The sequence below is a fragment of the Stenella coeruleoalba genome, assembly GCF_951394435.1.
Source record: "Stenella coeruleoalba genome assembly, chromosome: 7".
Taxonomy (NCBI): Eukaryota; Metazoa; Chordata; class Mammalia; order Artiodactyla; family Delphinidae; genus Stenella; species Stenella coeruleoalba.
In genome coordinates, this window is record NC_137153.1 from 100,045,728 (window position 1) to 100,071,866 (window position 26,139).

General features: G+C 39.4%; 1 protein-coding gene across 6 annotated transcripts in view; it reads right to left on the reverse strand.

Annotated features, from left to right (window-relative positions):
* Window positions 1–26,139, reverse strand: part of SVEP1 (sushi, von Willebrand factor type A, EGF and pentraxin domain containing 1) — a 254,513-nt gene that overhangs the window by 11,229 nt on the left and 217,145 nt on the right. For 5 of the 6 annotated variants that reach the window (XM_079927084.1, XM_079927087.1, XM_079927085.1 and 2 more), the window contains 5 exons: window positions 25,797–25,967; window positions 22,323–22,418; window positions 20,437–20,532; window positions 16,039–16,132; window positions 10,317–10,980 (listed from right to left, as the gene is read on the reverse strand). In XM_079927084.1, coding sequence (XP_079783210.1) covers window positions 10,959–10,980; window positions 16,039–16,132; window positions 20,437–20,532; window positions 22,323–22,418; window positions 25,797–25,967 — 479 coding nt within the window. In that variant the 3' untranslated portion in view covers window positions 10,317–10,958. Of the gene's footprint in view, window positions 1–10,316; window positions 10,981–16,038; window positions 16,133–20,436; window positions 20,533–22,322; window positions 22,419–25,796; window positions 25,968–26,139 lie in introns of those variants that run through there. The other variant, XR_013829121.1, reaches the window with a different exon arrangement.

A 26,139-nucleotide genomic window follows, 5' to 3' on the forward strand; every position in this document is an offset into this window, starting at 1 on the left:
ACTACAAGACTCCTGAATATCAAACACAAGATTCATCAGAGAATAGCCAATAAATGGGATATAAACACACTTTTTGACTGTGGAAAATTTTAAACACACACAAAAGTAGAGAGGAGAGTATAATGAGTATAACGAACTCCCAAGTACCCCTAACTCAGCTTCAGCTATTAGCGACATTCTGCTGTTCTTGCCTTAGCTATACCTACCTCTCCTCCCGCTCCCCACTTTTTTTTTTTTCTGGAGTACTTGAAAGCAAATCCAAGCATGCATACAATTTATTGGTAAATACTTTGGTGGGGCTATATAAACTACCAAGCCTTAAAAAATAATTAAAACGTCATTATGCCAACCAATGAAATTAATAATTCCAAATATTCACCTAATACCTAGTTTATGTCTAATTTTTTCCTGATTAATAAACATGCTTTTAATGGAAGAACTTTTGTGACTATCAAATGTCTTCCGAAACCTCATCAGGACACCAACTGTTCAGGATGCTGGGTCCCTCTCGGCATGCTCTGAATCAGTCCAGCATTCAAGGTAACTATCATCATTTTCACCTTTTAGATTTCTTTTGTCTTTGACTTTGGAAAGGCAGATTATGAAAACAGGATTGAGAAATTTGGTTGTTTGCCTCTGAGGAAAAATTATATATGTGTGTGTATATATGTAGATATATATATATATACACACACAGACACATACACACACATTATCTAAAATATTATATCCCCCTAAATACTTTGTTTCTTCCCCACGAGTACTTACTATTGCATTCTTTCCTTAGTATTTATTGAGCACCTACTATATGGCAAATATCACCAAGGATATATTGATAAATAAGATATAACTTCTGTCTTCACAGAGGGAGGGAGGCAGACAAATGATAACTAAGCGCTACGGGCTAACCTCAGAACCGCAGTGGGGGGCAACTATTGGTCATGGGAAAAATAAGAAGGGGAATCTACTCCACAGGAGGGAGAAAAAGCGTCAAGTTTAGCAGTATACAGAAAAGGAGCTGAGTTAGTAGATTAAAGTGTGCTCTAGATCAGAGGTGAAATGAGGAGAGAACACACAAGGACTGGTTCTGTTTCTTAGGGACCAGGATGATTGTGACTGTGAGTTGGCTAGATTTGTTTTCCTTCAGTTTACTGTAAAACTAGCCAAATATTCATATAATGATGTACATGAGAGCAAGAATACAGATGAGTGGGTGGGCCTTCCAGTTGCCCCCCTCAATCCACTTGTTGCGGTTATCAGAGTTTGATCATCTCGGCAGCCTGTGCAGTGAGGAATCAACTGGAGCTCAGTGCCTGTTCTATTTTTAGTTTGATAGGAGACACCTTAGCAGGCAAGAGTCTACACTGTTAAAGTGTATGCATGTTCCTGTGACACCATGCTTACAGGCTTCTGGGGTCCATTTCTGAATTTTGGGGTCTACTCAAGGTTCAAGTGTAGCAAGCTGGGCAGTGACTTAAGACCAAGATCATGAACTATTTTGATAGGGATAAAAAGGTCTGTGGGGTGTGTGTATGTGTGTGTGTAATACAGCTTCCAGATATATCTCACCTGTTGCTTCTCCTTCTGAATCTTAACACTTCTTTCACACCCACACCCACAAACACCCTGTCTGTTCTACTCATTGGCATTGCTGACTAGAAGGAATCTTGGAATGAGCAAGGGCAGAGCTCGTTCTCCTCATGTCCTATTTAAGTTGACCTTGGGGTGGAGGCAGAGGGGTTTAGAACAAAGTCAACAGCATCTGAGGGCTCAGAACAAGTGGTGATGATGATGGTGGGGTGAGGGGAGAACAAGGAGTAGAGGAAAGTGACTCAGATAAAGGAAATGGCTTGTGCAAAGGCTTCACGATGAGCCCGTGGATATTCAGAGAGCTGAAAGCCATTCGTCATGAGGTCCTCTCAATGTTGCAATTATGACTTATGGAACACAAACACTGCCTGGAGTTACTTGATGGGACACTTACAAAAACAAAGGCTGCTTTGTAATTAGGAACATTTCCTTTTGCAAACCTCAGAAACATAGGCTGTAATAATAAAGGACCATAGTCAATAAAGCTTACTGAGGGTTGAGAATGCCAGCCATATTCTAGCTAAGGTTTGTTTTCTAGAAAGTGTGCTGTGGTTGGTTACTCTGAACCTTAGCCTTGGACTTAGGTGTTAGGCAGTAATTTCTAGATCTTGTAGGCATTGCTTCCCTACCTCAGTTTTCTTAAGTGTAAAGAGGGAGCTTTGCAGAATCAGCTGAGATGGGCTGCGGAGGGGCTGAGAAGAGGAGGGACCTGATATTTATCCAGCCATTGCTAAATACTAGGCACCCACATGACTTTCAATTCTCACAACTTTATGAGACAATGTAGGAGAAAATACATTTTAAATGACAAAGCACAATACAAACTATAAGGTGTGCAAAAACAGTTTGGAAATATTTCCCCTTTGACTGTATATTTCATAGATTCTCAATAAAGGATTCAGATTCTTTTGAAGAATGTGGTGTAACTGAGAAATGCATATGGGTGGTTTTTGCTGCTTTTTTTGTGGTCCTCACTTTGCTCCGTTCTTTCAGGTTTTTCTAGTTTGTCAGTTAGTCTTTATTACCCTTGCTGACTGAATACACTTTGACTTAGAGAAGTATAAACAATCTTGAACACTGCTGGGAAAGTAAAAGATTCAGTGGACATAATGAAAGGAAGAATCTTAATGATTTAGGAGGGCGAGGATCAGGTGTGTAATTAGACCGGTCAGGAATCATGCGGGTGGAGCGAACACACCAGAAAGTGGTTTCTATGAGGAGTGGGTGTGATCAGCATTTCCTCTGAAGAGAAGGGGACAGCAGTCTGTACCGCAACGCTTACAGACATCCCAACAGCCTTGGTCTATGTGCGTGTCTTTTTTTTTTTTTTCGCGGTACGCGGGCCTCTCACCGCCGCGGCCCCTCCCGTTGCAGAGCACAGGCTCCGGACGCGCAGGCTCAGCGGCCATGGCTCACGGGCCCAGCCGCTCCACGGCATGCGGGATCCTCCCGGACCGGGGCACGAACCCGTGTCCCCTGCATCGGCAGGCGGACTCTCAACCACTGCGCCACCAGGGAAGCCCTATGTGTGTCTCTTTAAAGCAGCTTGGCTGTGTGCACAAAATTTGACAGCCCAGAAGTATTCCACCAAGGATCATATATTTTAAGTGATTTTGCCTGCTGATTACTGTGGCTGGAATATGTAGCTGTAGACCAGCTGAAGACATGTGGACCTTACAATATGTTTGCGGCTTTTTTATTATTTTCAAAACAGTGCGTTTCTTTCAGGCTCCATCCAACGCGACACTTTGAGCCCAGGTGACCTTTAATGGCTGGTTGGTAAGATAATTAGGGGAAAAAGGTCTGAAGTTACTGTCACTGCTTTTAGGTCAGAGTTAGGAGAGAATCATGAGTAATTAGGTATAATCCCTTCAAACAAAAAATACTGCTGCTGCTAGGTTGGTTGTTAAGGAAGCATAACAAAGTAATTCTGATGTAACCTGGCTGGTAAATTTCAGGTATTCTAAGCGTCCGGCTCTTACGTTCACTGGAGCATAAAGCACAAGGATATACTGTATAAATACACTGAGAGTTTCAATAATTAATTTCGGTTCCTTAATTTGATCATCAGCAAATATTTTCCTTTGGTGTATACAAGTAGCTCATGATTCATATTTCCTCTTGGTAACAGTTTCCACTTTTATGTTAAACTATTAATCATCTTGATCTGAACTCTTCTCTAAAGATTCCTGAAGGAGTGTTTAAACAAAATTATGTGGAGGCACAATCTTTAAACTTATACATGCCAATGCATATGCCAGATTAATTAGGGTAAACGGAAAGATGATATGCTCATTCACGTGGGGCTTTCACTTCAACTCATTTTTACAAATTTAAGATTATTTTGTATGAATATGAAAGTATATTTATGGATGTAAAACTAATATATTTTCATTGAAAATTGTCAGAAATAAAGGGAAAATTTGGATGAGATAAAAATCACCCATAGTTCCATGTCTTAGGGAAAATCATTATTAACAAAGTTAGGTAAATCTCTTTCTATGCATACTGCGTATGCATTTCTAGGCAATTAGGAGCACATTATAAATACATTTTATATACTGTTTTCCACTGAACATTATGCCATGATTTTTTCTGTTATTAAAACTCTGTAAATGTAATATTTAATGGCTTCGTAATATTTAACCCTATGAATTCCATAGCCAATACCATGAATTCCATAAAGAATTCCAGGATTTTTCACCATATAATTTGTTGCTGATTTTTAATATTAAAAATGCTGTGATGGGCCTCCCTGGTGGCGCAGTGGTTGGGAGTCCGCCTGCCGATGCAGGGGACACGGGTTCGTGCCCGGATCCGGGAGGATCCCACATGCCGCGCAGCGGCTGGGCACGTGGGCCATGGCCGCTGGGCCTGCGCGTCCGGAGCCTGTTGCTCCGCGACGGGAGAGGCCGCAACAGTGAGAGGCCCGCGTACCGCAAAAAAACAAAAACAAAAACAAAAAATGCTGTGATAATTATCCTTGTGCATAAATATTTGTCCCTAGGTTAGATTTTTTTTTTTTTTAATGAGATTGTGTTTCGGGCAAGGAATTACTGAAGTAAAAGGCATGCGTTCACATTTAAAAATTTTTCGATTCAGGTTGCCAGTTGTTTGGAAGAAAGGTTGTACTAGTTTGTACTCCCTACAAATGTTCAAGAAAATGGTTTTATCTAGTAGCCAGCTGCATATAGTCATTAAAACAAACACTACCATCACTGCTACCACCACTACCAAAACCCCTGCCAAGTGGGTAGGTGAAAAATTTTCATCATTTCTTTTATCATTAGTGAAACTGCTCATTTTCCACCCATATTTCTTCTCTAGTGAGTTGCCTGTTCGTATCTCTGCCCAAAACAAAATGTTTTCTTATGGCTATCTGTTAAATCATGATATTTTAGAATATTACTATTTTGTCATGCATGTTTCTGCTTGGTTTTACAATGCAGTTTGTGTTAAATTTTTTTTTAAATAAATTTATTTATTTATGGGTCTTTGTTGCTGCACGCGGGCTTTCTCTAGTTGCTGCGAGTGGGGCTACTCTTCGTTGCGGTGCGTGGGCTTCTCATTGGGTGGCTTTTCTTGTTGTGGAGCATGGGCTCTAGGTGCGCAGGCTTCAGTAGTTGTGGCTTGCAGGCTCTGGAGCATAGGCTCAGTATTTGTGGCGCACGGGCTTAGTTGCTCTGCGGTATGTGGGATCTTCCTGGACCAGGGCTCGAATCCGTGTCCCCTGCATTGGCAGGCAGATTCTTAACACTGCGTCACCACGGAAGCCCTTTGTTAAATTTCAACTTGTGAGAGAAGCTTCCACATTTTTGTAAATATATTTCTTTTGTGGGTCCTTTAAAATTTTATTTAAAAAAATTTAAAGTGTATACGTCAGTGGTTTTTAGCATACTATTTATAAAGTTGTGCAACTATCACCACTATCAAATTGTAGAATACTTCATCAGTCCTGTACCTATTAGCAATTACTCTTCATTCTCTCCTCCCTCATCTTCTGTCTCTATAGATTTGCCTATTCTGGGCATTTCATATAGATGGAAGCACATGATACATGGCTTTTTGTGTCTGGCTTCTTTCACTGAGCATAATGTTTTCAAGGTTCCCAAGCTTCACGTCAGTCTTTGTTTTTTTTGTCTCCTTTTGACCCTGTTTGGTTTTGCTACATCCTTTGTCTTTTTTGAGGAACCACAGGAACTTAAAATCTATTTGGCCATAGTACACCTTAACCCACTGGCTTTAGTTAATTTGCCATTCAGCTTCTACTGCTTCTTACATCAGAGCATTAAGCATGATGGGTATTTGAAAAGGAAAAGCTTTACTGCAGTAGAGAAGTATCCTTCTAGTCTGAGTTTTAGAGATTTTATTAAGAATAGATATTAAATTTTTCTGAAAGCTTTTCCTACATCTACTGAAATGATCAAATGGCTTCTAGTACTTGACATTCCTAGGATATACAGTAGGAGTAACTTTACTACAGTTGGACAGTTTTTTGATTCTTGTGGTAAAAAAACATGGATTGTCATGGACTGTTGAATTTGTTTGTATCTGTTATCATTAACTATTTTATGTTTGCCACGTGGATATTCCAAAGTTGAGAATAAGTGTTTGAATACAGTGAAAACACAGATATTTGGGGCCAGCATATCTGAGTTTTAATTTAAGTTCCAATACTCATAATCCTGTGACCTTGGGCATTTTCCTTCTCATCCTCACTTTGTATTATTTTTGTAGATTTTCAATCATAGGAGTATGGAAAATTTTATATCCTGCTTTTTTCCTCACTTAACTTTACACCACATACATTTTCCATGTTACTGCATTATCTTTTTGAAGCCTGGTATAATATATGATTTAGAAATGTGCTTGAGGTAGCATAGTTCAGAGTTCTTTATTGTTGGGCCTTTCATCCATGTCCACATTTTCAGCAATAATAACGTTGTGATGAAATTTATTATGTCTAAAACTTGTGTATATTAGCTCAAAGCATATAAAAATACTTTTAGGGATATAGATCATCATAGTGCTTTCTAAATTATATCAATTTACACTCTCACTGACGATATATAAAATTTCCTATTTTACTGCACACTTGCCAGCATTGCTTATTAACATTAAAAAAAGTCACTGCTAATCTGGTAAACAAAATGTTTTCTCCATATTTGTGAGGTTGTACTTTTTCTCACACAAATATGAATATATGGCATTTCTTTGGTGAGTTGTCTGTGTTCTGGAGTTCTGTAAGTTTTTTTTTCAATTTATATAATAAAGACATTATAATAAAATGTTCGTACTTGGTCTGTCATAAAAAATTTTCTTTCCATTTTGTTTATCTTTTTTTTTTTTTGGCTGCATGGCTTGTGGGATCTTAGCTCCTCATTGATCAAACCCACACTCTTGGCAGTGAAAGTGCAGAGTCCTAACCACTGGACCATCAGGGAATTCCATCTTTCCATTTTGATTATCATTCTCTGAATGACAGCCCAAACTTTCTATTTATGCTATCAAATCTGTTTATTATTCCTACTGTAATTTTTCTGTAACTTCTAGGTTTCGAAGGTTCTTTTTTTAATTTTTTGATACATTTATTTATTTATTTATTTATGGTTGCATTGGGGTCTTTGTTGCTGCGCGCGGGCTTTCCCTAGTTGCGGCGAGCGTGTGCTACTCTTTGTTGAGGTGCGCGGGCCTCTCATTGCAGTGGCCTCTCTTGTTGTGGAGCAACGGCTCTAGGTGGGTGGGCTTCAGCAGTTGTGGCACATGGGCTCAGGAGTTGTGGCTCACGGGCTCTAGAGTGCAGGCTCAGTAGTTGTGGTGCACAGGCTTAGTTGTTCTGTGGCATGTGGGATCCTCCCAGACCAGGGCTCAAACCCGTGTCCCCTGCATTGGCAGGCAGATTCCCAACCACTGCACCACCAGGGAAGTCCTTAGAAGGTTCTTTTAAGCCTTTAAATTTTTGAGAAAAATTAATTCTAAAAACTATCTTATGGTTTTAATATCAATATTTAACTCCCCAATCCACCTTGAATTTATTTTTATGTGGTGAGAATACAAATTAAAAGATTTTCAAATTTTTACCAATTGTCTAATGCCAGTCACTCTCTTACTTTCTAATATTTTACAACAAAAATTCCACTGGTTGTTGATGTTTTCTTCATGACTTCCGAGTTTTTAAATAGAATATTTAAATTAGTAGGTACAGATTTTCATATTGATGCTTTCCCGTTTCTTGATCCAGCATGCACTATTTTAATTACTGCAGCTTTTTATTATGCTTTGATTTTTAGTAAAGATGGTCCTTTTCATTATTTTTCTTTAAAATATTTTAATTTTCCATTTTTTTTCTTCTTAATGAACATTAGAGTAAATAATCTGGTCATGTTCCCCCCCCAAATCCAATATATTAAGCGTGATTGGAATTACATTACGACTATAATTTTATTTGGGAAAAATCAACATCTTTAAGACATGTTGTTCTCTCATCCAGGAGATGGCATGCTTCTCATTATTTTAGTATTTATAAATGTTTATAGATACAATTTTATAATATTCTTCCTTGAGGTCACATAGATTTCTTACTTATATATGTATATATATTGTGAATAGGATCTTTCTCACTGTACTTTCTATTTATAAATGACAAGCAGGAAAACTATTTTTCTATCTTGTAACCATCCAGTTTACGGGACTGAGTGTTTCTAACAGATTTTCATGCCTTTGGTTTTTATCTTAGAAGGTATATCTTCGTGTTTTCTGCCAAAACGAAAATTGTGACTCTTAATTTTCTCATTTTTATACCCTTTATTTATAAATCTATGTATTATTACTTTGGCTAGAACTCACAGAATAATGTTCAAGATCAGTGGGATAGCCTTTCTGCTTTGTTTCTGGTTTAAAGGGAAGCATTTAATGGTTCACTACAGAACTGGTTATAGTTGGTTTGAAACAGATATGCTTTAAGCAATGCTGGACAAACACCCTTATTTCTTCTTTAAGAAATTTAAGAATTCACTATGAATATATTTAGTACTGGAGATTTAAAAAATAATAGTGTTCTGTAAATTAGTACAGCCACTATGGAAAACAGTACGGAGGTTCCTCAAAAAACTAAAAACAGAGTTGCCGTCTGATCCAGCAATCCCATTCCTGGGCATATATCTGGAAAAAACTACGATTCAAAAAGATACATGCACCTCTATGCTCATAGCAGCCTATTTACAATAGCCAAGACCTGGGAACAACCTAAGTGTCCATCGACAGATGAATGAATAAAGAAGATGTGGTATATGTACAATGGAATACTACTCAGCCATAAAAATGAAATAATGCCCTTGCAGCAACATGGATGAACCTAGAGATTATCATACTTATCATACTAATTGAAGTCAGACAAAGAAAGACAAATATCACATATCACTTATATGCAAAATCTAAAATATGACACAAATGAACAGAAACAGACTCACTGACATAGCGAACAGACTTGTGGTTGCCGAAGGGGAGGGGGGTGGGGGAGGGATGGATTGGGAGTTTGGGTTAACAGATGCAAACTATTATATATAGACTGGATAAACGACAAGGTCCTACTGTATAGCACAGGGAACTATATTCAATATCCTGTAATAACCCATAATGGAAAAGAATATGAAAAAGAATATATACATATATATGTATATATATATAAAACTGAATCACTTTGCTGTGCAGCAGAAATTTGCACAAGATTGTAAATCAACTATACTTCAATAAAATTAAAAAAAATTCTTCAACTACTTTTAGTATTATTTCCCTGTGAATCACATTTCTAGATATGTAGAACCTCATATCATTTGCAAACCTCACTCGTATGGTGCTTTACTTCCTTATTCTGTCTGCATAATGCAACTAATTTGACTTACTGTGCAGTATAGATCTTTTAATCTATTCAGAGTAACCCAATACAAATTCTACGTAGTAGGTACACTATCAGAACTGTGTTTTGTTTTCAACTGCAGTAGCTTTTCCTAGCTAAAAATTTCTGGTACCATCTTTCTTTTTATTATTTAGATTTTGAGCTTTATTTTATAGTTTTATGATTATAAATGACAAAAATCAATATAATTTGGAAGTTGATGGGGTATAAATTAAATAAAAGGAATACTCATAAGCATGGAAGATTGGTCAAAAGAGTGAATGTCAGAAGAAAGAAGGAAGAGGACTCAATGGCTGAGGGAAGTGAAGGCGGTGAAGAGAACCACTCGGACAATCAAGATCTTTTTCATTGTTCCTGTGTTTCTTCAGAGTGCTACAGTGTGCCCCCGTGCCCTATGTGGAAGCAGTTCTCCCAGAGGATGGAGGTGAGTTGATTGGGATTTTCCTACTTGAAACAAAATCTAGTGTTCTGGCTTTTTTTCCCCCCCAGAAGCCTGAGGAGGTCTTTATCCTGGTAGAAGGATAGTGATGGAGTTAGGGGAAGCAGCGGAGTCTGAGAAGCAGCTCAGCTCTGCCTTGGGCAAACTCAATTCTTTCTTTGCAGGTGGAGCCAGGAGCATAGGTCTGGGAATTTTCCTCATTTGCCTTTTTCCTTCCCTTTCCCTGTTCTTTTATTCCAATCTCCTTTCTCCCAAAGCAGTGATCTTCCAGTACTTGCATTTCTTATTCCAGCTGTGAGAAGGAAGGGGAGCACTTTATCTTGTGAACCATGGTCATTATGCTTTTTTCCCCCATCCACTAAGTTGATGCCTATAGCTTTCCAAATGTTGGTGAAGGAATTAGCCAGGCTGCCCTCAGCACCAGGACAGCGTTTTGTGTGGAGGGTAGTAGGTCCAATAGTTACTTTCCGATTAAATAAAAGGAAACCTTTACGGTTACACATATGGTAGAGAAGATGGAAATAGCACGAAGGGGTCTCCTTTATTGTAATTTCTCAGTACACTGCGTGGAATCCCATAATATGCTAGTGGCATAGATCATGAATCCTCTTCATTATTCCCGGGCCACCTCACAAAATGGCACTATCCAGCAAAACATTATTTAGTAGCAAAATATATTTTAATTGAAAAATCATTTTAAGTAACTGAATAAAAATGTGTATCAGGAACTTTCCCCATAGACAGGAGAATATGTACATTTTGTGAGAGTGGAGCAGCATCTATTTAATATATTTTTATATAGAAAATACAGGCATGTTTAAAAAAAGAAAGTATGTCACAAGAAATAACAAAATATAACACAAAATAAAAAGGTAAACCAAAAGTAACAAGTTGATTAAAACAAGACAAGACCCAGCACCGTGTTGGAATGTCTTTGTGTAAGTTCTGGGATGTCCAGGACTGCCAGGAAGAGATGATCCTGCATTTTAGGAGAGCTGGTTGGTTGTGCAGTGGTTAAAAGCCAGTCCTCCTTTTCCTGGAATAACAACAAAAAAAAGAGATTCAACAGAAAAGACTGAATTGAAGGGGGAACAGCTATTTGGGGGCTGATTAAAACGCAAATGAAAGTCTCAGATACCTGGGCATCATCTGTGATGTTGTTTGGATGGATGGGGGCCATTCCTTGAGAAAACAAAGGGACACGGGGAGGAAAAGCACTAACATATGAAAAGATGTGAGAATCAGCACACTGGAGTTTTAGTCCTGGCTCTGTCACTAGTTTCCTGTTTGATAATCTGCTCATCTATACAATGAGGGGTTTGGACTTGGTGAATCTGAAGGTCTCTTACAGCGTGAACCGTCTGTGGGTGTTATTATTATTTTTTTTAATAAAATTTTAAAATTATTTTTGGTTGCGTTGGGTCTTCATTGCTGTGTGTGGGCTTTCTCTAGTTGTGGCGAGCGGGGTCTACTCTTTGTTGTGGTGCGCAGGCTTCTCGTTGTGGTGGCTTCTCTTGTTGCAGAACATGGGCTCTAGGTGCGCGGGCTTCAGTTGTTGTGGTGTGCAGGCTTCAGTAGTTGTGGCACGCGGGCTCAGTAGTTGTGGCTCGTGGGCTCTAGAGCGCAGGCTTAGTAGTTGCGGCGCACGGGCTTAGTTGCTCCGCAGCATGTGGGATCTTCCCGGACCAGGGCTCGAACCCGTGTCCCCTGAATTGGCCGGTGGATTCTTAACCACTGCGCGACCAAGGAAGCCCCCATCTATGGTTTTTATTTATGGCATCTGTTTAGGATTCATTTTCTGCATACAGAGATCAGAGGAAACAGTCTCTTCCTTAAGGATTGAGCTATCTAGGAAGAATACTGGGTCAGTCTTATTCATCATCAGAGAAGGATGCAGGTTGAGGGATTTAATGAATGCCACAGGGTGTTTCTCCACCAGTTGTCACAGATGCCCAGAAACTGCTGTCAACCGGCACTAACTGAGCATCAATTTTTGTTCCTATACTAAGTATGAGGGAGACAATCTTTAAGGCACTCAATCTCGTGGGAGAGAAGGAAATAAATATTATTTGTAAACATTTATTATTTTGATTTCTCAAAAAGCTTTCTCCCCATCCCATTTCAGGGAATTATACTCCACTTTTCTTTCTTCAGTGAATTGCCAATCTCTTCTGCCCTTTACCCAAAGGCATGGTAAAAGTTTTAGCAAAATGACTTTTCACGTTAGTATAACATGACCTAACCTAGGATCACCATTGACTGATCGATCTATGGTGGGCCCTTGAATCAATGTGGACTCGTGACTTCTTCTCCTGGATTTTTAAACTGGGTCAGCACACTATTTCTGTAGATGCTGGAGTGTGACAGGTAAAATGTTGGCTCTATAAGCAGTTCTGTCCTTCCATGCGAACTGAACAGCAGAGGAAAGCACTCTGCAGCAAGAGAGTCATGGAGAAGATGCTGGAGAGAGGAGGTGAGACGGGAGGTGAGAGACTTCAGATGGCTTTCAAGAACTCAGTCTGGTCGTCCTGATGCTGAGCCAACCCACGTCTTTGGGTTCCACACATGATCCCATTATTGTGATAACAGATTCCTTTCTTTGCTTAAGCCAGTTAGAGTTGCAGTAAGAGAGTCCTAGCTAATTCAGGTCTCCTAGAAAAACCCATCACAGCATAAGGAGGGGCAGGGGGGCTACTGAGGCCTCTGGGTTGACCTTTCCTTGAATGTGGGAAATGCTTCTGAGGTGAATTTGCCATCATTTTTTTGGATTCCTTTATCAACGTTTTGCGTAAAAAAATCTAGAAGATTGTGTTATCTTTATTAATAGACAGTATTTTAACATAAGCTGATAACTACCCTTCCCCTGGTCAAGAAAAAGCTCCTTTGACCCTTGAACAATGTCGGGGTTAGGGGCGCTGACCCTGTCAGCAGTCAAAAATTGGTGTACAACTTTACATTTGGTCAGTCCTCTGCTGTTGTGGCTCTGTATCCACAGAGTCAACCAGATCGTGTGCACTGTACTGTGGATTTATTGCAAAAAGTCTGCATTCAGGTAAACAAATCCATGTTGTTCAAGGGTCAACTGTATTTTGATATTAGGGAATCACGCAAACTCTGAGTTTCCTTTTCTTATCTGTAAAATGAAGTAGTTGAAACATAAAGTCTAAAATTGTAAGAATGTTACAAATACTTCCTGTTCCTTCTTGAGTCACTGTCATTCTTACTCCTTTTATTTTCTCTCTCTCTCTCTCTTCTATTCTTTGCTCTCTTTTTTCCCAGCAATTCTCTCCAGTTTGACTTCAAGCTCTTTCGACTCTGCTCTCAGTTAAAATGATCATCTTTATCTTGGAAACTTCTAAATATACTTGTACAATCCAAATTTGTCCTTTTGGGTTCAGGTTTTTTTTTTCTCTGCAGAGATGGCATATCTTTGAGGTGATATGAAGAAATTCATGGGCATGAGACAGATTTTTTTGTTAATTAAGTTTGTATTTAGATAGATTTTTGTCTTTGCAAGTTGACTTTGATATTCCAATCGAAATGAAATAAAAGGACATGGAAAAATAAAAGCTCTTTTCAGTTAACTTTTAAAAATCAATATGGAAATATCCATTTGTTTTTAATGATTCCTATAAGATGGAAGTAAATATACAAAATACAAATCTAAGTGATGTAATACAATGATGTATATTAAAAGTTTTAAAATAGAGCTGGTGACGTTCCAACATTGCAATATTTGTGAGGACAATGTTTTAATATTGAAAATATTTTGTCAATGGTATGATGCAATATGTAATCAGAATGGTATGTTACTGGCATAAAAACAGATGCATAGATCAATGAAACAGAATAGAGAACCCAGAAATAAATCCACACGTGTATGGTCAGTTAACTTACAACAAAAGAGCCAAGAATATACAACGGGGAAAGGACAGTCTCTTCGATAAATGGTACTGGGAAAACTGGACAGCCACGTGCAAAAGGATGAAAGTAGACCATTATCTTACACCATACACAAAAGTCAACTCAAAATGAATTAAATATTTGAATGTAAGACTTGAAACCTTAAAACTCCTAGAAGAAAACATAGGTGGTAGGCTCCTTGACATCAGCCTTGGCATGATTTTTTTTGGATTTGACACCAAAAAGAAAGGCAACAGAAGCAAAAATAAACAAGTGGGACTACATCCAACTAAAAAGATTTTGCAAAGCACAGAAAAGCATCAGCAAAATGAAAAGTCAATCTACTGAACGGGAGAAAATATTTGCCAACCATATGTCTTGTAAGGGGTTAACATCCAAAAAATATAAAGAAGTCATACAACTCAAGAGCAAAAAAATCTCCGTCTGATTAAAGAATGGGCAGAGGACCCAAACAGACATTTTTCCATAGAAGACACACAGAAGGCCAACAGGTAGGTACATGAAAAGACGCTCAACATCCCCAATCATCGGGAAACACAAATTAAAACTACAGTTAGACATCATCTCACACCTATTAGAATGGCTATTATCAAAAAGACAAAAAATAACAAGCATTGTTGAGGATGTAGAGAAAAGGAAACCCTTGTGCACTACTGGTGGGAATGTAAATTGGTACAGCCACTGTAGAAAACAGTATGGAGGTTCCTCAAAAAATTTAAAATAAAACTACCATATGATCCTGTAATTCCACTTCTGGGTATTTAACTTAAGAAAACAAAAACACTAACTCTAAAAGATATCTGCACCCCCGTGTTCATTTCAGCATTATTTACAATAGTCAAGACATGGAAACAACCTAAGTGTCCATCAATGGATAAATGGATAAAGAAAATATGTGTGTGTGTACACACACACACACCTACACACCACAATGGAATATTATTAAGCCATAAAAAGAATGAAATCTTGCCAACTCTGACAACATGGATGGACCTCGAGGGCATTATACTAAGTGAAATGAGTCAAAGAAAGACAAATACCGTATGATCTCGCTTGTATGTAGAATTTAAAACCAAAACCCAAACCAAACTTATAGATACACAGAACAGGTGGGTGGTCGCCAGAGGTAGCAGTGGGGGTAGCGGGTGAGCAAAATGGGTGAAAGGAGTCAAAAGGTACAAGCTTCCAGTTATAAAATAAATGTCATGGGGATGTAATGTATAACATGGCAATTATAATTAATAATGCTGTATAGCACATTTGATGTTGCTAAGACAGTAGATCTTAAAGGTTCTCATCACAAGAAAAAAATTTTATAACTATGTACATGGACTTACATAGTTAACTAGACTTATTGCGGTGATCACTGTGTAATATATACATACAAATATTGAATCACTATGTTGTACTAATATACTAAACGAATATAATGTTGTATGTCCATTACACCTCAATAAAAACGTTTAGATTATTATTTTTTAAAAATTATTTCAAACTATTTCTCCTTTGATTTATTTTTGTGATAATCTTTTCTCAACTATATTTATCTGGTTAGCAATGAAAAACCAATTGCTAGAACATATTTTTACATAAATTTTCTTGTAGTCCATTAAATACTGACTATATATACCATAAAAAATATGAAACAAAAATTTTGACTTTAAAAATAAACATTCCTTATCATCAATTTCAATTCTATTTTTTATTATAAACAGGAATAGAAATGAACATCAATAAAGCATATTGAGTTTGTTATTTATTTGCATCCTTGCATATGAAGGGTGAAATCTTCTGTTCAAGAAGGCAGTTAATTTATTTGTTTAATTAACGCTTTTTCCTTTTTTGGGGGGGAAATATGGAACACTTCACAAATTTGCAAGTCCTCCTTATGCAGGGGCTATGCTAATCTGTGTTGTTCCAATTTTAGTATATGTGCTGTAACACATATGTGTTTTTGAGAAATCATTGTTTTATTTGTCAATCCTTAACTAATACTTCTTCGTTTGGTTTTAGTTCAAATTTAGGGAATATCTCAAAATGGATAGTTTTGGATACAAAATGCTTACATTCAAACTAGAGGTACCTTCTGGCTCTTGAGACAACTTAACTAACTTGAATTTCAGTCTCCTTAATTAAGTTACAGATAAATAGTAGTTTTTGGTTGTCTTACCTGGAACAGTCATGTCCTGTCCAAGCCGAGAGACAATGGCACCGGTTTGGTCTTACGCATTTTCCACCATTTAAGCAGGGAGACTGGCAAACAGCTGGGATGAGAAATTCATGTATTTATTTAATGAATACTGAGCAATTCTGAAGATGCCCATGAAGGCAGGCAGAATAAGATTTGACTCTTTTTGCTCCAGCCGCCACCATTCCTCATGGACTGCATCCTGCTACTTTGCTCAACCTCATGTCATTATGTGGTACCACCTCCCTTTTTCCTTCCAACCGAGTCCATTTTCATATTTAAGCCCCAGGTTAAGTTCTACCTACATACTGAAACCTTTGCTGATAACTCAGTCGACTGATTTTTCTCTTTAATCTTTTTATTTGTTCAACCAATTTGACACATCCTGTTTTGAACTGTAAATTATTCAAATACTCGATGAGACTGTAAGTCTCTGGAGGGAGCCAGCACTGAACTCTATGACCAATGAAGTCATTACATCAGACATCAACTCTTACGACAACAGATCAGTCACTCAGATTGTCTAACATGACAGATGATTCAAAAGCCCTTTGTGTTTGCTAGGAAACGTATTTCATGGCTTTTACCATTGGAATTACAGAACCTGGGGTAGCGTTAAAAATTAGCCACAGGTGAAACCCTGAGTGAACACCCAGAGATTTACTACGCAGACAACTTTCTCACAAGTCCTTAGTCTCAGAGTCAAACACTTCATCTGCATGAATCTATCTGTTAAAAAACCTAAGGACACTAAAAACTGATGAAGACCAGTCAGTTAACTTATCAAAGAAAAAATAAAATGTCTGTTGGGAGGAAGCTGGAAACGAGACACATTTAAGTCTCATGATTTCAGCCTCATTATAGCTTGGAAAGGGCAGGCTTCCCCAGAGGAAAAACTCATCTTCGGTGAGAGATAAAGAAATGTCACTTCTCTAATCACTCATTCATAAAATATGGGGAAAACGTCAGCAATCCAGGCACTGGATAAGCACAGAGAGAGGACAAGAGGGAAAACACCAATCTTTGCCCTTAGCTTTCTTGACGAGCAAGCTAACAGAATGAGCGTATTTGCAATATAACAAAAAGGAAATTATGAAATAAAGCAGGATTAAAAATAGCAAAAATAAAACCCAATCATCCACAACTAATTCTCCATATCTGCTTGCTAATGTATATTAAAAAATTACTCTTTTTCAAGAGCATGATGATTTAGTGGTACCTGACTGTACTAACAAATTTTTTTATTATTTTCACTTCTCTGTCTAAAAGCCTAACACTTTCCTCCTTCCCTATAACATGGGTGCCCCAACGTTCTATTCTGGGCCACCTTCTCACACTACGTGTCTTCTGCAAAGACTTATTTTTTTCTCCCCCATGAATGTTTTCCAATGATGACTGACATATTTCTATCTTCAATGTAGATGAGTCTTCTGGGAACCTAAACCATCATCCAATTGCCTGTCAGACCTCTCCCTTTTATGTTCCACTGGCCTCTCAAACTCAGCATGTCCTTACTTACTTAACTCCTTTTCTGTACCTTCAAACCTGTTCCTCTTGGGTTCTCTATCTCAAGGGTAGAAGTGGCACCGCCTTCCACTCAGGGGCCCAAACTGGAAATATCAGTCTTGACTCCCTTCAGACCTTTCCTCCTACAATACATCTATAACCAAGTAGTGTTGACTCATCTCCCTAACGTCTCTCCAATCCATCCTTTTTGGTCGTCCTCATTTCTCTAGACTTCATAACCGCTTGCCAATTCTGCTTTGATAACTCCCTAACAAGTCTCCCTAATTTAAGTCTTGCTTTCTGCCCTTCTCCATACTGATGCCAAAATCATTTTTCAAAAAGAAAATCTGATCACATGATTTTCCTGCTTAAGACCCTTTAGTGGCTTCTGTGGCTCAGAAGACATAATCCAGCATCTTGAACTTGGCATGCGACGCGCTTCCTAATCTGGCTCTGCCCATCTTTACAGCTTCATTTCCAGCCACACCCCTCCACTGCCTCGGTGGCTTCAGCTCTATTTTGCTGATCACATTTGTGCTGCACTTCTACGCCTTTGGCTAGAACGAGCTCCTCCTGGTGACTCCTCTTCCTTTGATTCTGTGCTTGGAAAGCCTTTTCTGAATGTCTGCACTTGGGTAGTTTACCCATCTTCGCTGTTGTCCTTTTAGAGAATTCAGTTAGCCTCTAGTCACCTACTTATAGGCCACTCTGTATCCCTTCTTATTTTCTACATTGGATTCTGGAGGGCAGGAGCTCCTGTTTTATATACTTTTGTATAGTTAATATCAATACTTAGTGGGTATAAGTGGGATATGGGCTGAGGTAGCTGCAGCAAGATTGAAAAAAAAGACTATACGGCTCATGTCATTAAGGTGCTTAATGTCAGTTAGGGAGCTAAGGAGCTAAAAGAAATACAAATAAATCAGATCAACTGAGCTTTAAATGGCATGGTTCTAGCTAATTGTGTAATATCTATAGACATGGGATGTTAGAAGATAGATTATCGTGGTAGAGAGCAAGTTTAGGGACAAGAGGAAACTTAGGCAGGGCTTTGGAGGTTGGGTCAAGTTCCAATAGGTAGAGGAAGCCACACCTGCAGGGGACAGGATGTGACTAGCAGGATGGGAAGTAAGGTGTATCAGGTGTGCTGACGCCAGTCTGAGAGTCAGAAGAATTTGGGCTGGATGTGAAGACAACAGGCAACCATCTTAGGTTCTTAAAAAGGGCAATTCATGCCCAAGGTAGTCTGTAATGGTGTTGTTTTGGAAAAGGAGATGGGAAGGTCAAGTAGCAGACTCTGGCGGTGATCCAAAGGAGAGGTCTTTTACTAGCTGGTGAGAGTGGGGATAGAGTAAGATGCAAGAGATACTGTGCAGGAAGGAACAGAAGGAGTGCCGACACTGGTAATCTCAGATGAAGGGGAGGGAGAGTGGAGGATGTCTCCATCTGGAAGCATGACGCCACCACCTGCAGAGAGAAGATGCCTGGGAAAGGGCAAGGCTGGTTTGCAGGTAGGTTCAATTTTGTATGCATGAGAAATAGAGATAAATACCAAGGTTGATTTGTAATAAAGAAATACCAAATAGATTGCTGTAAGAGTTTCAAATAAAAGCTTCAAATTTAGCCTCCGGTGTCACATTCTTCCTTTTCTACACTCACGGATGCCTCACTTTTGGCTTTATGTGGGGTGGATAAACATCTGATTTTGCCTTTCACTACCATTTCCCTGGCTTACTTATTAATAGTGCCCCTTTCATTCTCAAAAACGTCCCAGTCTGGAGGCTAAATTATATGGTCACCCCAGCCTCAGAGCTCATGGCAAGCTCTGGTGTCAGCTAGCCTCTTCTACTTCACAATTAACCTCACTAGGAGGTGGTATACATATTATTTACAGGAGGAATAGTGGAGTGTTAAATAAATATAGCAAGTTCTTTGCTTTTAATAGTTGCCTGAAAATTAGGACATTAAAAAGGTAAAAAAATCTATCATTTTAAACTGATTGATTTATTAGACAATTACTGAAGATCCTATCATATGCAGGCACTATGCTAGGTACTGAAGATATAAAGATCACAAAGGAATATCCCTGCCCTCAGGTGGCATATAATCTAGTGAGGGCAGGGAAAGATCAATTACCGAGCAATTAAACAGATATCCAAGTACAGTGGGATAAATGCCCGTATTTGAGATAGACAAGGGTTACTAAGGGGACATGTTTGTCACCAACAAATCAACAACAGTTTGTTACTGTCTTCCATGATAAGGAACCATCTCTTGTTGAGTTTTTTCACTTTAACTTAAATTGTATTTATTTAGAGCCTTGTTCTTTCTAGATAGGTACTGCGAATTTAGTGATTTAGCTTCATAGAGATTAAAATAAATATTCTTCCAAACTTCCGCATTATGTTTCCTCTACATTCTGCAAAATAGAGCAAATGACATGAAGAAGGCCGACAACTGAGTCGACTCAGATGCTCTTTTTTGTCACACGACCCCGAGAGGTGTCTCTGAGGCAGCCATAGGTTCAGCATTGAGACCGCTATTCAAGGGACCACCTTGAGGAATGATATATATATATATATATATATATATATATATATATATTTTTTTTTTTTTTTGGATCTTTTCAACCAAGATCCCATGCGGCATGCGGGATCTTAGTTCCCCGACCAGGGATTGAACCCATGACCCCTGCAATGGAAGCGTGGAATCTTAACCACTGGACCACCACGGAAGTCCCTTGAGGAATTCTTGAGAAATTCTGATACCCTTTTGTTTCGCTGCCACCTCTGAACCTAAGTCACACTCATCAGTGTCCTCTAGGGCTTCACGGAGTCAAGTCACCAAGAAAACAAACCATGAGAGGAGGCCTACCTGTGTGACAGCGGGACCCTGTCCAGCCAGATGGACAGTCGCACTGATAAGGTGCCACACAGCGACCGCCGTTCAGACAGGGAAGAATGCAGATTGCTAGAAAGGAGATCAAAAAGGATTTGATCAAAACACACACACTCAGATATGTTCAAGTGTTCAAAAAACATTTTCCAGGAGGAGTAAAACCTTGGATGAGCCACTAGATAATCTTCCGTATGTGCTCTGTTTATTAATCAGTATCACTGGGAAGACACAATCCAGAAAGTCAGTCTGGACCCTCTACCTGATGTAATGTCTCTAGTGCCAAATGCACTCTTTCCGAGAGGACACACCGTAATCGATGCCTGCTAAGTGCTTTGCTTTCTCTTCACAAACTAAGCAGAATGTTCTCCATTTGTTATCGTTTCAAATTTCCATTACAAATTACATAAAATGCTCTAAGAGGGTTTGGCTACCTCGAGATTCTCTTCTTGCCTTTAATTAAATGTGAGAATGGGAGTCAGATAAGCTCTTCCGTGGGCTGGTGTTGGCAACACATTAGTAGTGATGGGACAGCTCAGTCTTTATTTTCTTGGAGCTGAGGCCCGACGGTGACTGAATGAGGCCTCCCCTACACCCTCCACGGCAATCACTTCTCCTACTAGAAATTACTGAGCTCTGTGAAGAGGTGTAGTCTGTTTCAAAGGAGTGAGACTGTCTACTGGCTTGGTACTCAAAGCACGGTTCTCAAACCCAAAACGTTGGTATTACGTAGGACTTGGCTAGAAACGCAGAATCTCAGGTCCCAACCCAGATCTACCAAATCAGAATCTGCATTGAACTTCTCCCAGGTGTTTTGTATGCACAGTAAAGCTTGGGAAGGCCTGCTCTATGGTATTACCAGCGCATGCTCAGTGAACTAAGCCCAGCCTGTTGTTACCCCAGGGTAGATGCTCCCCGAGTCTCTGGATCCTTAGCATTATAGCAGGCCATGTGTGGGAGCCCTAGGTGGGAAGGCAGGATTGGAGAGAAGGAGAAGGAAAGATGCAATTCTCTTCTTTCTGAATCACTGTGAGAACACTTGCTTTGGTGAGCTGTTAGCAGCCTAAATTGATTTCCATCCTATAGTTTCCTTTCTAGATGAGTTGAAATAGTTACACTTTAGAATCTCTTATAAAATGTCTGGCCTTAAAAAGAACTGATATAGACCAATGGCCATCATGTCAGTGACTCAATGCGATTTACACATTCCCAGTGAAACATGAAATCATTTTATCCATACATATATATCTTTTAAGATATTGAAACAGAGTGTAGTTTAGACATTAAAAGAAATTAAAACTATTCATTTACATGCTTTTGGAAATTCAAATTTAAATGCATTTCCATGAGGATCGAAATTCTATGTTAATTTATCAAGCACTGCATAGATATGAGAGTACCAACTTTCCTTACTTTCTTAATGGGGAAGAGCTACACTTAATTAATGGTGGGCTCCAAATCTTACCTGAAAAGTACAATGTTATGCAATGCCATGAATCTATACCAGCTGTAGCAATGAGTGGCACAGAGCACAAACAGAAGTGAGATAAAGGAAGACCAAGGTTGTGGAACCCTCTATTATAAGCTCCTTCCCAAGAAGATTCTTGGAAATCTGTGCCAGGAGGCAGATGAAGACGGCTTTGGATGGATCTCGATAACTGTATTTTTCAAGATCACTGATATTCTAGATGTTCTGCAGCTAAATGACATATGTAAGTCAGCCCTTGGCCCTCTGTCTGGTCTGCTATGGGATTTAAGCCCGTGAATTTCTGCCACTAGTAAAGCCAGCTCCTGGTAACTCCCCTGAGTTGGCAACTTCTAGACCAACCACTGGGACTCAAAGTAAGATTTGAGGGCAGACTCACGCTCTTCACAGAGACGCCCCATCCAGCCGTCTGGACAGGAACAAGCATTTGGGCGTTGGCAGATACCTCCATTCTGACATGGGAACCGACATACAGCTGGAAAACAAGCAGAATGAGTCATAAATCTAGGGAATTATGGAAGGGTGGTTGTCAGAAAATAGCACTGATTATTTACATTTCATGGTATTTCCTTGAATCGAGTTTTAAGGAAGAGAAACAAAACCCAATCTCAAGATTCGGTTGGGGATGAGCATGAGGGGCTCAGGAGGGGCATAAACAAGCTTGGGTAGTTCTGAGACTGTAACTATCAACGTTTTCATAATTTGAGGATTCAGGGCAGGAGGGAACAAGGCGGTTTATATAAAAAGATAGTCTCTTTTGATCTGGACCAGGGGAAGTGCCCTTCTAGAAGATGCGAAAATTCTCTTCCAAAGGAGGCCTTTGATGGCCGGTAGCTCTTTGGTGATACCACTGTCCCACACTATCTTAAACAAGTGAAGAAACAAACAAACAAGTAAACAAACACACAACTTTCATTTGACTTCTGACTTTAAGTGACACCTGGGCTATTCCTTGAGGATACCACCTCCTCACCTCCCTCTGAAGAGGAGTTTGCACACACTCTTACAACCCATGTGTTGGTGATCTCATTTCTCACTGCTGCTTCCAGACAATTAATCTCCTTTCTCTTGCAATAACCCTTGCCTCTTTTGAGGCTCATGCCTTTCACTCACTGATTTCCTCAATTCTCCCTGCCCCCAAAGTCACTGAAGACTTTGGCATTTTTGACTTAAGACATGACACCATAAAACTCCTAGAAGAGAACATTAGCAAAACATTCTCTGACATAAATTGTAGCACTATTTTCTCAGGTCAGTTTCCCAAGGCAAAAGAAATAAAAGCAAAACTAAACAAATGGTACCTAATCAAACCTATAAGCTTTTGCATAGCAAAGGAAACCATAAGCAAAATGAAAAGACAACCTATGGGCTGGGAGAAAATATTTGCAAATGATGCTACCGACAAGGGCTTAATTTCCAAAATATACAAACAGCCCATACAATTCAATATCAAAAAAACCCAACAAGCTAATTTAAAAATGGGCAGAAGACCTAAATAGACATTTCTCCAAAGAAGACACACAGATGGCCAACAGGCACATGAAAAGATGCTCAACATCACTAGTTATTAGAGAAATGTAAACCAAAACTACAATGAGTTATCACCTCACACTGGTCAGAATGGCCATCATCAAAAAGTCTACAAATAATAAACGCTGGATAGGGTGTGGAGAAAACCCTCCTACACTGTTGGTGGGAATGTAAATTGGTGCAGCCACTAAGGAGAAGAGTATGGAGGTCCCTTAAAAATTTTTAAAAAGTTACCATATTAGTTACCGTATGATCCAGCATTCCTACTCCTGGGCATACATCCAAAAAAGACAAAAACTGTAATACGAAAAGATGCACGCACCCCAGTGTTCTTAGCAGACAATGGCCAATAGCTATTAGCAGACAATAGCTGCTAATAGCCAATATCTAATAGCAGACAACAGACAATAGCCAAGAAGCAACCTAAGTGTCCATCAACCTAAGTGTCCATATATATATGCACACGTGCGCGCGCACACACACACACACACACACACACACACACACACAATGGAATATTACTCAGCCATAAAGAAGAATGAAATATTGCCATTTGCAGCAACATGGATGGACCTAGGATTATCATACTAAGTGAAGTACGTCAGAGAAGACAAATATTATGATATCACTTATATGTGGAAACTAAAAAATAATACAAATGAACTTATTTACAAAACAGAAAAAGACTCACAGATAAAGAAAACAAAATTATGGTTACCAAAGAGGAAAGGAGGAGGAGTATGGGACCAACAGATAAACAATACTATATATAAAATAAATAAAAAGGATTTATTGTATAGCATAGGGAACTATATACAATATCTTTTTTTTTTTTGGCAGGGGGCCGCACCATGCGGGCTTGCGGGATCTTAGTTTGCCAACCAGATATTGAACCCAGGCCCTCGGCAGTGAAAGTGCAGAGTCCTAACCACTGGATCGGCAGGGAATTCCCTCAGTATCTTGTAATAACCTCTAATGGAAAAGAATCTGGAAAAGAATATATATCCGAATCACTTTGCTGTACACCTGAAACTAACACAGTATTGTAAATCAACTATAAAATTGAAAAATCAACAATAAAATAATAAAAAAAGACTTTGGCCTTTTTTCACCCCAAATCCAAATCTGACCACTGTCCTCATGGCCATGTGGACAACCCACCTAACAACCTGATTATTCTTTTAGCTCCTTGGTAATGTCTGTCTTGTTCAGTAGCAGAATTCCTCACTTTTAGTATTTGTAGAATGAATGGAATAATTATTATGATTTGTAAAAAAAAGTAGCCTATCTTATTAGAGAAATGTAAGTTTTAGAAGGACATACTAGGATGTCTCATTATCTACCTCATTCCATTTTGCAGAATTTTCAACACAGAAACCTCCCCCCACCGAGAAGATATTATTATTATTATTTTTTTTTAGTTTTATTTATTTATTTATTTTTGGCTGCGTTGGGTCTTCGTTGCTGCACACAGGCTTTCTCTAGTTGTGGCGAGCGGGGGCTACCCTTCGTTGCGGTGCGCGGGCTTCTCATTGCGGTGGCTTCTCTTGTTGTGGGGCCTGGGGTCTAGGTGCGTGCAGGCTCAGTAGTTGTGGCTTGCAGGCTCAGTAGTTGTGGCTCATGGGCTTAGTTGCTCCACGGCATGTGGGATCTTCCTGGACCAGGGCTCGAACCCGTGTCCCCTGCATCGGCAGGCAGATTCTTAACCACTGCACCACCAGGGAAGTCCCCGAGAAGATATTATTGAATGCACTCACAAAATTCATCCTTAGGTTTGCAAATTCAATCAGCAAGTAAAGAGACAGCTCGTGTAAACATGGAATGCTCGCCACCAGCCCCCGGCATGTCCACGGAGACCAAGTGGTGGGCTCTGCTTCCTTGGGGCCACCCAGTACCTCTTGTCTCATACTCTGCCCTCTGGGTGGGCTGCCTCATCCCTTATGGGGCTCAGGGGTCTGCTCAGGATGGACGAGTAGAACTGGAATCTGTGTTGAAACACCTGAGTGTCCAGGAGGTGCCCTCATTGCCCAGACATGACACAGCTCCCCTTAGTAGCTGGAGAACACTTCCAAGATTTGGAGAGAAGACTTGCGTAAGGAGCCACGATTGACTCAGAAAGGGGCCATGTGCTGGGCCAGAGGTCTGTGTGCAAGTCTTCAAAAATCAAACTCATAAAGTTAAGGAAAATGACACACATGTTAAAAGAAGACTGAAAGCCAAGGAAAGATAAAATAGCATTTATACTAGTTGTTGGCCATATCAGACTGCCATATACATTTTCCTACAGCTTCAGTAAGAACTAACCATTCAAATATTTCCTTACCTCTGCAGACAGGAGGTGATGTCCAGGTTCCATTCTCTAGGCAAACACTCCTCAGAGAACCCTCCAACACGTATCCACTGTAACACGAGTAGGTGATCATGTCCCCATACTGATAATGTACACCTCGGGCAATGGCATTTTCTACGTGAGTTGGTGGACCACATGAGATTTCTATAGGAAAACCAAAAATATAATTAAGCTTGTGCTACTAACCCAGCCAGTGGTTGGGAGAGGACACAGTCTCACCTCTAAGACTTAAAGAGGAAAGACAAAATACACAAAGGTAACCTTTTCACTTACATAATATCTAAAAGACACCGGAAACTAAAAGCATCACCTGCTG